At 33.3% G+C, this 14,158-nt stretch overlaps 1 protein-coding gene and 1 non-coding gene across 2 annotated transcripts in view; both read left to right on the top strand.

Annotated features, from left to right (window-relative positions):
• The window catches only part of LOC120329256 (low-density lipoprotein receptor-related protein 2-like), a 59,964-nt gene that overhangs the window by 28,609 nt on the left and 17,197 nt on the right, over positions 1 to 14,158 (top strand). The window contains exons 55-75 of the mRNA XM_039395819.2: positions 384 to 533; positions 974 to 1,133; positions 1,629 to 1,769; positions 2,424 to 2,546; positions 2,682 to 2,796; positions 3,362 to 3,488; positions 4,100 to 4,216; positions 4,843 to 4,994; positions 5,364 to 5,463; positions 5,984 to 6,177; positions 6,526 to 6,647; positions 8,186 to 8,329; positions 8,854 to 9,026; positions 9,476 to 9,688; positions 10,116 to 10,314; positions 10,689 to 10,781; positions 11,168 to 11,315; positions 11,972 to 12,111; positions 12,564 to 12,734; positions 13,167 to 13,299; positions 14,058 to 14,157. Of these exons, the coding sequence (XP_039251753.2) occupies positions 384 to 533; positions 974 to 1,133; positions 1,629 to 1,769; positions 2,424 to 2,546; positions 2,682 to 2,796; positions 3,362 to 3,488; positions 4,100 to 4,216; positions 4,843 to 4,994; positions 5,364 to 5,463; positions 5,984 to 6,177; positions 6,526 to 6,647; positions 8,186 to 8,329; positions 8,854 to 9,026; positions 9,476 to 9,688; positions 10,116 to 10,314; positions 10,689 to 10,781; positions 11,168 to 11,315; positions 11,972 to 12,111; positions 12,564 to 12,734; positions 13,167 to 13,299; positions 14,058 to 14,157 (3,015 nt within the window). The remainder of the gene's footprint in view (positions 1 to 383; positions 534 to 973; positions 1,134 to 1,628; positions 1,770 to 2,423; positions 2,547 to 2,681; positions 2,797 to 3,361; positions 3,489 to 4,099; positions 4,217 to 4,842; positions 4,995 to 5,363; positions 5,464 to 5,983; positions 6,178 to 6,525; positions 6,648 to 8,185; positions 8,330 to 8,853; positions 9,027 to 9,475; positions 9,689 to 10,115; positions 10,315 to 10,688; positions 10,782 to 11,167; positions 11,316 to 11,971; positions 12,112 to 12,563; positions 12,735 to 13,166; positions 13,300 to 14,057; position 14,158) is intronic.
• Positions 12,117 to 12,231, top strand: LOC120330526 (U5 spliceosomal RNA). The gene has a single exon (XR_005567855.2). It is a non-coding gene; the product is annotated as a U5 spliceosomal RNA (small nuclear RNA).

The raw sequence follows: 14,158 nt of genomic DNA, 5'->3' as shown, positions 1-14,158 counted from the left end.
TACAAAAAATGAGTATAAAACGCGGACAAAATGACTCGTGGATATCGATTCAAATAAATTTCAAAATGGCTTGATTTGACTTCATCTTTATAGTTCAATGATAGTATTATATTGCGATTTAGCCTGCGTAAATTTTCAAATTTAAAGAGAATGAATGACATTATGATATTATACTAAATATAATTAGATTGGTAAATAGTCCAATCGAAACATTCCGATTCGAATTCAGTTCTGAAATAAAATTTTCAAAACTTACATTCTAAACAACTTACAGCTAACAATTTTAAATATTTCTGGTGGGCCAATTTTTTCATCACGTTTAGCATTTTCCACAATATTCATTCATAAAATTTTCTACATTCTATTGTTTTATTTCCTCCCAGGTCTCGATTACGATTGGGTTCACAAACGAATTTATTTCACTGATTATCTGAACCAGTATATTGGTCTTACTCATCTCGATGGTTCGAATACTTCCATCTTGATTCGAGGAGTGGAAAGACCGAGAGGAATAGCTCTCGATCCATGCAGAAGTATGACGTCAATTTTATTTCTAATTAATCTTTGTAAATTTCAAATGTTGAACAATAATTTTGACAATAATTTGGCTCAGTATTTGCACAAAATGAGTGGTAACTACAAAACTTTTGTAAAATAAAACGATGTAGACCAACCGTCATAAAATGCACCTATCAAAAATACTTGTTAGGCTAAGATAAATACAGCACCATACCAGCCCACCAAATACTCCACGTGAACCAAAATGTCCCTATCGCACCATGCAAACTAATTACGACAAGTGTACAAGGTGCAGCTTAAATCGTACAGACAATTTAAATTACGTAAAATATCTTTAACAACAGACGCAGACTGAAGTCCACACTATTTACTTAAACCAAAGAAGCTTAATATAATTTTTGTAGATTTAATGTAACAGTACTAATGTATACTATTTCATTTTTCATTGTTTCAGAATATATGTATTGGACTGACTGGGGTAACAGTCCAAAGATTGAACGGGCTACGTTAGCAGGAAACGTAAGGACTACTTTGGTAAACACTAATTTAAGGTGGCCGAACGGACTCTCACTTGATCTTGATGAAGATAAATTGTACTGGACTGACGCGAATCCGTGAGTATTACTCTTTTTAATCTAAACAGGGATCTTTATAAGCAGCCAACAATATTTGAAACCTATTATTTTTAAATAAATTTATGTTATATATAAGATTCGAAATATGAAAAAAAAAAAATTTGCTGAACAATTTTTTTTACACATCTGCTCATAAAACTAGTAATAGAATTGTTGATAAAAATAATTTTTATTTTAACCTTTTTTAATATATTACGTTTTACGCTCTAAAATTAAATTCTATATTATATGCTATTGTCAATTGTTTATTAATCTAATGTTTTGTAATATAATTATTTCATGCTATTGTCAGGGGAACAAAACTTGATTAAGTAAAATTGGTTTTTGAGTAACAATTGATTTAAAGTTATGCGATATAGAAACTTGAGATTTTGCTTTTATCTTTTTATAGGTTTTCTATAAATAAGTTTATGGACAATTAATCTTTGAATCATTTTGTGTTTAATATAATTATCAACACATTATTTTATTCAGAAACAACGAAAAGATAGAAAGATGCAACTTAGATGGATCTCTCAGAGAAACTATTCTTTCAAGTTTTAATCATCCGTTTGATGTCACTGTACTGAATCAATACGTATATTGGACTGACTGGCAAACATATAAGGTTTTCAGGTGGGAATTTATTAATATGCAGCTGCTATATTGAAACACATACACGAATATGTTCATTTAGTCATTCGGAGAGTCTCCAAAAATGATTTCATGGCAGAACTAATGAATTAAATGTGTTTTATAGTGGACTCAAGAAATATTATGTAACTTGGTAATTTTCTAACCACTGCGTTTAAAGAAAGCATATTTGTGGTGAATGGTAATTGTCATTTTCAAATATTTAAAGTGGATTTAAGTAAAAACTATTTTTACAGTTCTAATTATTTGTATTAATATACATATTTATTCTCATAAAGTTTTACCAGTTTTACCAAAAATCATAAATCCCTTCCCGTCACCCAAAACAACCCTTCGATTTTTTTCTCGCTGTTGGGTTTATGTCTAACTACTCTATATCCAAAAAAAAAACTTTGGAAGGATTCATAAATTTAAAATTTTAAACTGATTTCACTTTGTATATTGTGCTTATTACTTCTAACACTTTACAAAAATTAACAAATATTATAACCATTCGAATTTCGAAACTTCGGTCTTCACTTAATTTTTTGTCATGGGCATATAATTACAAAATTCATTGTTGTTTTTTAGAATGCATACTCTTTTTATTGAACAACAATATATGACAACTCAAACTCATATCATCATATATTTTAGAGCTAACAAAAACACTGGTGGACAAGTGAGTGAAATGGCTTCAGGAAATCAACAACCACTCGGAATAGTTGCGTATAATGCTGGACGCCAAGTTGAATGCACTGGAATTAATCCATGCGACAGGTATTGCATTCTGGAATCCACCAAATCCAGCCCAAGTTAAAAATTTTAAAAATTGTCAAAATATATAAAAGCAAGTCGACATAAACGTAAACTTTATTGTATAATTACCTATTTTTTACTTTGAATTTGAAATAGATTCAATGGAGGATGCAGCCATATATGTGTAGCAGGACCTGATGGTGAACCGGAATGTTCATGTCCGACAGGATATTATTTGACAAATCGTGGAAAGGATTGCATTTTGGATCGGGTAAGAAAAATAGAAAATAAGAGTAAATTATCTATATTAAAGGGAAGTTCAAAACAAATGGAAAATTATAACTTCATAATCAATAAACTATACTTCCAATTGTTATTCTCCTTATTCTTGTACATTGAAAAAGTTTCAATAAAATAGTGGAATATTTTGATAAATTTCAGTAAGTTTTGATTATTATTTGAAATACTCTATCACGATATGGTATTTTATTTTTGTTTATTTCATTTGTCTTAAAGACTCGCTTTAACTAGAATTTAAATGTTATTAAATTTTTGAATATCCCATACTAATCGTTGACCTTACAACACCCGGTTGAATACAATTCTTTTTTGTGTGAGGGTATATTTACATTTTTAACTCTATAGTATCCATCATTATTCTCACCCCACCGACCGAAAGTCAATTTTTTTTCCTATGAGCCCACGTCATAATTACATTTATTTCTCCAATTGTTTTAACTATAAAACGTTTGTTATGACATATCATTTTTCCTGTTCTACTGTGTATTTGATGATGTTCATTGAAAAATAATTCAATGCTATATGTTGGGGTTTAGGAAGGCGTTGAAAGATGTGATGAAGACGAATATACTTGTTCTAATGGATGGTGCACAAGTTATGAATATGTTTGTAATACTTATAATAACTGTCCAGACGGTGCCGATGAATCTGACAGGACTTGCGGTGAGTAAAAAAAATCTTTTATTCAACATTGAAAATAAAATGCAAATATAAAAGCATAGGTAGTTGGGAAATGGATGTTTGCACTATGATTTGTTGTAGTAAGGGTGCGAGTTAAGGATTTTGATTAAAACATTTCTACTTCCTGGTGAGATAATTTGCAACAAAACGAGAAAAAGTCTCTAGTTACTTTAATCGGGGACACCGGTGCTGTTGTTTCCAACTAAATTTTCGAGGTCCCACACGCCAAAATTGTGACTCTATTGCATGTTTTTTACGGTGACCGTACATTTGAACCCATGTGTATATCCGCGGGTTCAATCTATATGCGGGTGCTAAAACCATGGGTAGGGTTGGTATGGGTTCAAATATCCGTAAAACAAAAACAACTTCTATAGGTGCAATAGTATACAGGTGCAATTGTCATGGGTTCAAATGTACAGGGGTTCAAATGTAATGGAACCGTTTTTTTTATAAACACTAATTTAGATTCAGCACGAAATATCTTATCCAATACGACCCGATATCTGAGATATACACTTCAGAATATGCTATTCATTCATAACACAATTCTTACGTTGACGATACTCTTTAACATTTTTTGAATGTTTCAGCTGATCATGTTTGCCCAGCAAATTATTTTACTTGTCCAAATAAAAGATGTATCAGATTGTATAATGTTTGTGATTATGATGATGATTGTGGAGATGGGGCAGATGAAGAAGGGTGTGGTAAGTAGGTTCTTGTATTTGGAGTAGTATATGATATGCTCTAGTCATAATGAAAGGGAGTTTTCACTTTACAATGCACTTTTATATATCATATACCATAAATCCATAATGTAACAAACTAAAATATATGACACTGAATAATATCTATTTAATTTTGTAACACAAATCGGTCACTTCTTTTATTTAAAGAAAATTGCAACTCAGATTGGGCCTGTAACGTACTTTTTCTCTAAAACAAATTTTGTTTTTTAAAATGCTGTATGTCAAGATAAATATAAAATTAAACATCTTTATAGTATAATGTTTTGTAAAAGTGTCGTTTTGTTGATTCATTATGTCCTCGTGCAACAGATTGCACCCCCCCCCCCCCAACCTCTCTCTTAATATAACGACAACACCTTGTCGTGCAGATCTGTAGTTGCACTTTACTTTAACTGAATTGAACTGTATTCCGAAATCAAAAGGTTTATAGGAATTCATATATATATAATAACGCAGGACAAGAGCGAGAATGTCACATGTTTCATGACACCCACATACCAAAAACTTTCAATTCTGTAGTTATATTCAGAAGTACAAAACATACTTGGAAAGATAACCATTTGTTCAAATGTTAATATTTCTAGCACATCCAACTTGTAGGCCAGGTGAATTTACTTGCAAATATGGAAGATGTTTACCTCAATCACAAGTATGCAACACATACGACAACTGCAGAGATGGGGAAGCATCTGATGAACTTGATTGCCCCAATCCTCAACCATGCAGGCCTAATTATGTTAGTTCTCAAACTTTATTACTCTCACATTTCATTGTAATATAACAATTTTTGGTTAATTGGTGAATTATGAGAAAAGTATCGATTCGTGTTATATTCATTTTATTTATTCGACAATGATATTAATAATGTACAGAGGACAGAGCATATAAAGTTACACAGATTGGTTACAAATATTAATGAAGTTGTGCTATTTTAATTAGGCATTTTCTATATTTATTGCATGATGCATCGAAAATGTGCACACTTTTCACTTTGGATAACATCCTGCGACCCAGCAAAAAATTAATTGATAGTTCTGATTCATTTTTGTTTTTTGATAAAGCATCTAAAACTACTTTTCGTGCTAATTAAAGAATCCTGTTTCAGGTAAAATGTGAAAACTCTAACGTCTGTCTGTGGTATTATTATGTTTGCGACGGTGATGATGATTGTGGTGATAACAGCGATGAATCACCCACTCATTGTGGTATGTTTCATATTTTTTAAACTCAATTTGTTGATTGGAATCAACAAATGCTTTTTAGTATTTAATGTAGTGGTATGTAATGAGTTAAATTCATTAGCATAGCGGAGAGATTCACTGTCAAGATATCAGACATAACGAAACATTGTAGTCAAATCGAAATTTTGGTCAATATTGGATAAAATTAACCTATTTATCGCGGTTAGAGGTAAGCCGATAATATGACTTAATCATATGGCGAACCATGGCCTCTCTTCCGGTTACCAGTCCATGTCGGTAGGGAATTAGTTAGCCAGTTATTTGTTTCAGATGTATGGACTTGACCAGCGGTCACGTGAATCACCCTACAGTGGCCAGGATTCCAGCAATCCTCTCGTACATATTAATCCCCATGGGATTCGAACTCACGGAGAGTGATCAGAGGTGTGGTGGCAAGCATATTCCTTGCGCTTAGCACGATGCGCCACATCCTCGAGCTAGGGAAATGCGTTATTCTAAAAATTTGTTCAATTTGTCATTTCAGCTGCCAAAACATGCCCTACCGGTAACTTTTTATGCGATAACAAACTGCGATGCATTCCTTCTTATTGGCTTTGTGATGGAGATCAAGATTGTAGTGATAATTCTGATGAACCGGATACTTGTGAGACTGGCGAATTTACCTGTCCAACAGACACGTTCCGATGTGACAATGGAAGATGCATTAATATTAATTGGGTTGGTTAATATTGAATGCTTTGTTCTGATTATTATGTTATTTTTATTAGGTCATAATCGTAGATAATTTTTATTGTAGATAATTATACTCTAAATGCATTGTTTATATTTGTTATCAGATGATTGCAGATAGTTGTTAGATGATTTTTATTGTGAATAATTTTACTTTGAATGAATGCATTGTTTATATTTATTATTCGTAGCAAAGAAAATGCCATTGTCACTGTCTACATTTTATATAGAATGTTAATTATAGAGTATGCTTACTCAATTATTATATATACATTTTACGGGCAATATCTACCGAGTACGAGTAAGTACAGTGAAAATCATTTTCATTTGAATCAGGTTTGCAACGGTTATGACAATTGCAATGATGGATCAGATGAAGACGAAAGACACGGATGTTATCAATCAACATGTGAACCTGGTGAATTTAAATGCGATAGCAATCCTTTGGGATATTCAAGGTAAGTAAAATCATATTACCATAATAATGCAATTGAAAATAATTCTCAGCGATAACATGTCAGATTTAGCGATATTTTTTCAATGCTCGGTGGTGTGGCGCATCTTGCTGATCGTTAGGAATACGTTCGTTACCGCACCTCTGATTATCTTGCATGGGTTCGCAGTTTCGAAGCCCATACCGGATAATTACGTGAGAGGTGATTGCTGATGAATACTTCGGCGCCGTAGGGTGATTCATGTAACCACTGTTTGGTTACTGCTTCTTTTACCATCAAGTCCAAGCATTTGAAACAAATAACAGTCTAACTAATCCCTATGGTCATGGATTGGACTGGAAACTAGACGAGGACCATGATTCGCCATATGATTAAGCGTATTATAGGTTATACTCTCCCCCGGGATAAATATCATCACGCTAATGACCGAATTGCGTAAGTCATTTTTAGCAGTTTTGAGAAAAACGTAAAAAACTTCCTAGTGATATTGCTATGCCTATGAGAGTCAATAATTTGCCATGGTTCAATTTTTTGATCGTAGCCGGATTTGGGTTAATTTGTATGACGCAGTTAAGTGACGTCATAATGGCGCACTGTGACTTAGCCAGAAATGTGTCTATGACTTGGGGACATACGCAATTTTGCAACTTTACTATATGCACCAGTCCTGAAAACTAAACATTCCAAAAACGAATGTAATTCTCAGTATCTACAATGTCTAATCCCCAAAATAGCTAATCAGTTTCAATTACATTATTTTTTATGTTTAAAAATATATATTTCATCAATATAACACGCTCTGCACACCCACCGAAATAAGACTAAGATTAAATATAATGAATAAAACAGCAATGCACCTAATATAAAAGCCAACCAAGGTGAATTGAACTCGGACAGTGAATATCACAAGTGCACGCCTTCCTATACTGTAGTATAAATTCAAATTAATACGCGCTAAGTTAGAATCCGAGATGCAAAAACTCGAAAATACTTCGCCGAGGTTATTTTGCCCTTGTGATGTCACAATAGTCCTGCGAGAACAATACTAATTCATTATGACGAAACAATTGCACAAATGTGCATGTCATACTAAATCTCCATTTTTATGGGTTTCGGAATTCTTAAAATAAAATCTGAGTTAACAGACAGGTGCGCAGCATTACATGAATACCTATTTTATAAAAAACTCAAAATCGCCAAAAATGACTCGCGCAATTCGGTTATTAGCGTGACGATATGTAAATCCTTTCTCCCCCCCCCCCCCCCCCAAAGCATATTATCTTTTAAATTGAAGGAGAAACATTTTTTCAATTGAATTTCAAAATACATGAACAATGTTATTTCATTTCAGTAGCCAATTTGTAATATTCATTTCCAGTTTGTTAGTTAGATAGGAGTGCGTAATAATGAATCAATATGCACAAACTTAATTTATAATCATAGAATCACGCTACTCATATAGAACAAATCATTATATATCTTATAAATTTATATAGTATGTTATTATCTAATATTATTTATCTGCATATTTTTTTACAAAGATGTATTCCGAGTTACTATGTTTGTGATGGTGATCCAGATTGTTCTGATGGAGCGGATGAATTTCAAGATGGATGCGAAAGAAAAAATTGTTCGAGTTATCAATATCAATGCGCTAATGGATTGTGTATTTCTTCTTATTATGAGTAAGATATATAGCAGAATCTTTAAAATGAGCTGCAGCCACATATCATGAGTATCTCTCTATTGATCTCCTACTAATTACAAAGAGAAATAAATTTTTGAAAATTGCAATTTTTTATTTTACAATCGTGATAGCCATAAGGCTCAAAAATGCGCATTATAAGCCGGTGCGCCTTATGCGTGGATCAGATTGTGCCTTATTCTTTATTGCCTACACTCGAAAACAGTAACGGTACTATGGTTTTACGTTTTTATTGAATAAAACACAATAACCCAAAAAATATTGAGTTTTTGTCTAATGAGCTTCGTATGGCAACCCGTTCCTCCCAAAAAATCGTTTTCAGGCAATTTATCGACGGTGCGCATTGTAGTCCGATGCGTCTTATATTCCGTAAAACTCGGCAGTTGTGCAATTCAAATGTTATCATTTTTTCGTGTTTATCCGTGACCATAATTAGGAGTTTAGATACCTATGAAACCAGTAAATACCTTTAGCAAACTATATAACAATATTCAATAATATTAGATGCGACCATGACAATGACTGTGTCGATGGAAGTGACGAAGGTACTCACTGTGAATATAAACCGTGCAGTTCATCATATCAATTTACTTGTGAAAATGGGAAATGTATTTATAACTGGTATCGATGTGATGGTGATAATGACTGTGGAGACAACAGCGATGAGGAAGACTGTGGTATGATTTTAGGCAATATTTAAATGTAAAATAGAATTTCTCTGTTATCAGTTTTTATTTTATATTTTATCTTTACCTAAACTTACTCACACTGGATTGATATAAATCTCGTCATCAGTTCATATCATTTATTCATTTTTGATAACCTAAATTTTATGGAAGAATTAGTTCTTATTGAGTTTTTGCCAATGTACGTGGCGGATATTGTTATCCAGATATCTCTGGTATTTGTCTGTTATTTTGAGTAATGTTGGTTCAACGACAACCAAGAAGTACAATCAGAAAATATTTATTTAATAAATTTTAAAAGGGCGTTATAATTTTTATGTATCACTGCAAATACCGCAAAATTGCATTAAAAAATAACGGCCCATCGTGTGCCTTCCCCCCAGGTCACGCCTATGTAAAACTGTAAATACATCCTAAAAAACAATCAATCGATTTTGCAGAGGAACCTGAAGTCACGTGTCCTCCCGGGGATTTTATGTGTAACGATGGAACCTGCATAGACATTCATCTTATTTGTGATTCAAGAGATGATTGTCCAGATAGGAGTGATGAAGAAAAATGTAACATAAACGAATGTGACAACATTTCATCAAATCAATGTGGTCAACATTGCGTTAACACTCCAACTAGTTATTATTGCACATGCGATGATGGTAAGACTATTTCCCCATGTAATGTATTCTGATTCACCTCCAACATCGATAGCTGTTTCTATTCTAGAGCCTTTCTGTGGAAAAACTCTAAAACAACATACAAACGATGTATAATCATCAAAAAAGCTATTTGCATTACAAAAATAATTTGAATTGATTTTTTCGAAATTTACTGTTCGATGGATTGAGCCCAATTTATGCTTCTTTTTTGAAACGTATAAAATTGGACAAGGTATATTGCATTTTTGGTAACTTTTCTCTCGAATTTCGCAGTTTTTGTAGTGATCAATCTTATTTACATTTAGAGGTTTCAACTAATTAATAATTTTACTTCATATTAATGACGTTTGAATTGAGACTGAATCTCTAACTAAATAATACTGAAACATAAAATACCTACAAATCTATGGGTTTCTGATTTATTCAGGATATCGTCTTCTTGATGATGGTAAAGCATGTGAAGACATAAACGAATGCAGTGAAACACCATGGGTTTGCTCGCAGTTGTGTGAAAACATTGAAGGATCATATTTCTGTAAATGTGCTAATGGTTACTTGCGTGAACCAGACGGTAAAACATGCAAACAGAATTCTGGAATCAATCCATATCTTTTGTTCAGTAATAGGTAAGAACTGAATTTCCTAATAAGTTTATCAAATCGCTAAATAACGACCGACGATCGCTGTTTTTTCAAATTTCTACATTTCTTTCAAAAATGTTATTATGAATCAAAACTATTGAATATTACAGTTTTGGCTATAAATATTACTATCAATCCGCGACCTAATTTTTCTACATGACTGAGTAATCAGAAAAAGGTTTTATTTGAATGTTAATTCGCAGCCTTTAACATTCAGGAATCTGACTAAAATACCGGTTTATGTCTACCTATGACTTCCAACGTAACTCTAGTATAATAAAAGCAGACGATTCCTTACTTCCGACACTCATCTTTTAGTTTGAATTTCCACGAACTGTCAAACACTATTGCATATACAGATACTACATAAGAAACCTTACTACTGATGGAAGATATTACTCAATAGTCGAACAAGGTTTTGATACAATTGTTGCTTTGGACTACCATTACAAGTACGAGTATATTTCAGTTTCTATATTTCACCTAGAATTTTCTCATTGAATAAGACTATACTGAATGTGAGTGTATACAAGACGGACAGAAATCATCCATCTATCATGCTTGCGTCCAATTTACCTAAAATAAGAAACCCATGCCCAATATCCACAATTCCAACAGGTATACTGTAAAAATTTATTTTGTCTTTTCCAGACATAAAAATTTACCAGAAATTTGGAAATTACCTCAAAAATGTTGGTACTCCTGAAGTATGCGCACCAAGATTTCGCACAATCGGAACCCTAACCTGGTACACAACCTAAGTTCAGGTTGTGCGCCATCTTGGTGCGCATACTTCAGGAGGTCCAAAATGTTTTTACTTATTCTTTTTATTCTATAGGGAAGAAAGAATTTTCTGGACCGATGTTACAAGAGGAAGAATAGAAAGCATGAAGTTTGATGGCACTGATCGAAAAATCCTGCACAATAGAGAGATACCGAATGGAGAGGGGTTAGCTGTAGAATGGCTAACAAAGAAATTGTATTGGGTACGTAAATTATATATATTTGTATATACGTATTTTAGTGGTCATTTTAGATTCAGATCGTATTTAGACATTTACTCTGTTCACCAAGTAGGATATTTTATATGTTTCTCTCTCCGAGCAAGATTAAATACAAGCGCACAACACACAAACAAATCTGAATTCATGCTGTTAGGTTTAGTATGGCTATGGACAATATATGGATAGATAGTACCTAACAGATATCAAAAGGGTCAACAACAAGGGGGTTGAGGGTCGAAACCCCCATTTTGAAATTTAAAAAGGGTATTTGTGTGTATATATCATACACAGGGATTTTTCGTAGCTTGAAGCGCTTTTTATACCCTCAAGACTTTCGGAACTAGCTGTTATGGTTTAACTTGGCAAATGAAAATTTCGTAACCACACTCTGAAGATTTTTGGCTCCGCCCCAGGTTAACAGACTAAATCGAATTCTTCAGCCTACTATGACTTTAATACACATACCATAGTGCCACAGTTCCATTTTTCGTGTCTTTGTAGATGTGTGTGTTGTATAACTGACGTATAAACATCACCAAAAATAGTCAACCTATTGTAATGCTCCGAATGGCATCACTCGTCATTTTCTGGTTGTCAGTTTATTGAAACAGCATCTACAAATAAACTTTTTGTTTCAGGTCGATGCAAACTTAGATAAAATGTTTGTATCGGAACTCAATGGAACAAATCTTTACACTTTATTGGAAGGATGCATTGACTCTAACAATACTTTCTGTTTCGACCAACCACGAGCGGTCGCTGTTACCCCAAAACATGGGTGAGAGCCATTGTTTCTCTTCATTTTTCGCATAAATCTTTCGCCTTTTACTAAAGATTTCCGTGGAGATGAGCATACAATGAGTCTTTGCGATTTTTAAAGCCCATCATGTACTGGGTTCATAAAAAAAAAAAAAAAAAAAATGGCTGACGTATTATGTAGTACCGAATCGCTTTATATCTGAAATTAAGAGTTGTAATTTGAACAGTTATTTTATTTTCTAGTTTTATCGGGCAAATTTGTAATAAGAGGTAATAAGAACTAATGTTCTAAACTTGTAGATGCATCCCAATGTATCATCGTTTGAAATCCAGCGTGTATAGCGTGTTTCTATTAATTGAAATTCTGTAACAATTAGTGTTTCATAATTAAGTTGAATTATTCCAACAAATTTTTATTATAGGAAATTTATTCCATTAATGATTCAATAATAACATTTTATTATTTTTAAGATATGTTTATTGGAGTGATTGGGGATATCCAGCTTACATCGCAAGAGCAGGCTTGAACGGTCATAATCCGGAACTGATAATTACAGAAAAAATCAGCTGGCCTAATGCACTTTGTATTGATTACGTCACAGAAAGACTGTACTTTGGAGATGCTCACTTGGATTATATTGAGTGAGTTTGTAGTGAACAAATTCAAAAGTTCAGGTGACAAGTCATTTAAATAAATGTCAGAGGGTGTGTTGTCCATTGTGACTGCATAATTTCCCAACAATTAGTCGCTGAGGACTGAATTTTATTTGAAAAGAAAATCCAATGATATAAACTATGCTTTAATGCTCGAATATGTACACGCTATGGTATATAGATATAGTTTACTCATGAATTTAATATTTATTGTATGTAAATCTAAAAAGTAAGGCTGCAAACCCTGCAAGCTCAGTTATTAAACTAAAAACTGGGATTATTTATGCAGAATTATGAAAAAATTTTTATTGGATTTGTTTCTCGTCTTTTAGCCTATAGTTGAGAAAGTTTACCTGAATGCTCGACGACAGTTCCCACAATCTACGCAGATGCTAATATTATTTAATTCTTTTTTCTTAGATATTCCAACCTTACAGGAGGAGAACGATTTAGAGTTAATTTGGAACCACATACACCACCACACGCATTTTCGATCACTGTTTTTGATGGTTATATGTATTGGACTGATTGGAACACGTTGTCACTATATAAGGTGAATTCTTGTTTCAAAAGAGGGAATTCTTATGATATGCCCATGATGGTGTCAAATTGAAATAATTTATGTTTTTGTACTGGTAATCAATGGTAATCAAACCTCCTGTTGGTGTGGTGCATCGTCCTCAGTGTTGGGACTCGTCGTTGCTGGACTCATCGCCGTTACAGGGTGTTCACATAACCGCCGGTCGCTTACGGATTCCTCCAACATCAAGTCCATGCATCTGAAACAAATAACCGGCTAACTAACTACATACCAGACATGGACTGGTAACCGGACGAGATGCCGTGGAACCGGAATTGCTTAGTAGTAAGGAATATATGATCCGCTTACTACTAGCTTCTCTGTTGATCAACGTAACCTCGCCTGGATCTAATATATTTATTCAGTAACTTCGGCCGATTCAATAGATTATGGTCTCTGTAAAGACACAACTACTTTTACTACTTTAAATAACGCAAGTATAGACAAGATTTGTCTGGAAATTGAGTAGTTTTTCTTTTATTGTTGTTTTTCTAGGTTTATATAATCAGGTTGTTATTTATATATTTCAAAATATCTCAAACCTCCTGAAGGGTTCTGAAGTAAAGTGAATAAACCCTATATTTCTTAATTAAACCTTGGTTCAGTTTAATAAGTGTTGTTGTAATCTGACTGGTGTATAAAACCCCACATTGCCCATGAAATGAGCACAAAAAGAACTATTTGGGTCGGTTACAAAATTTCATGCAAGCTCACAAACTTGAATATTTTAGGCAAATGCATTGGATGGAAGCGATTACGGGGTTATGGTGAACGCAACACACAGAGCATACGACGTCCATGTAGTTCATCCATACATGCAAGATCACACCAG

The sequence above is a fragment of the Styela clava genome, chromosome 12 (assembly GCF_964204865.1).
Source record: "Styela clava chromosome 12, kaStyClav1.hap1.2, whole genome shotgun sequence".
Taxonomy (NCBI): Eukaryota; Metazoa; Chordata; class Ascidiacea; order Stolidobranchia; family Styelidae; genus Styela; species Styela clava.
The sequence above is the reverse complement of the archived record's forward strand: the minus strand, read 5'-3'. Positions and strand labels throughout refer to the sequence as shown.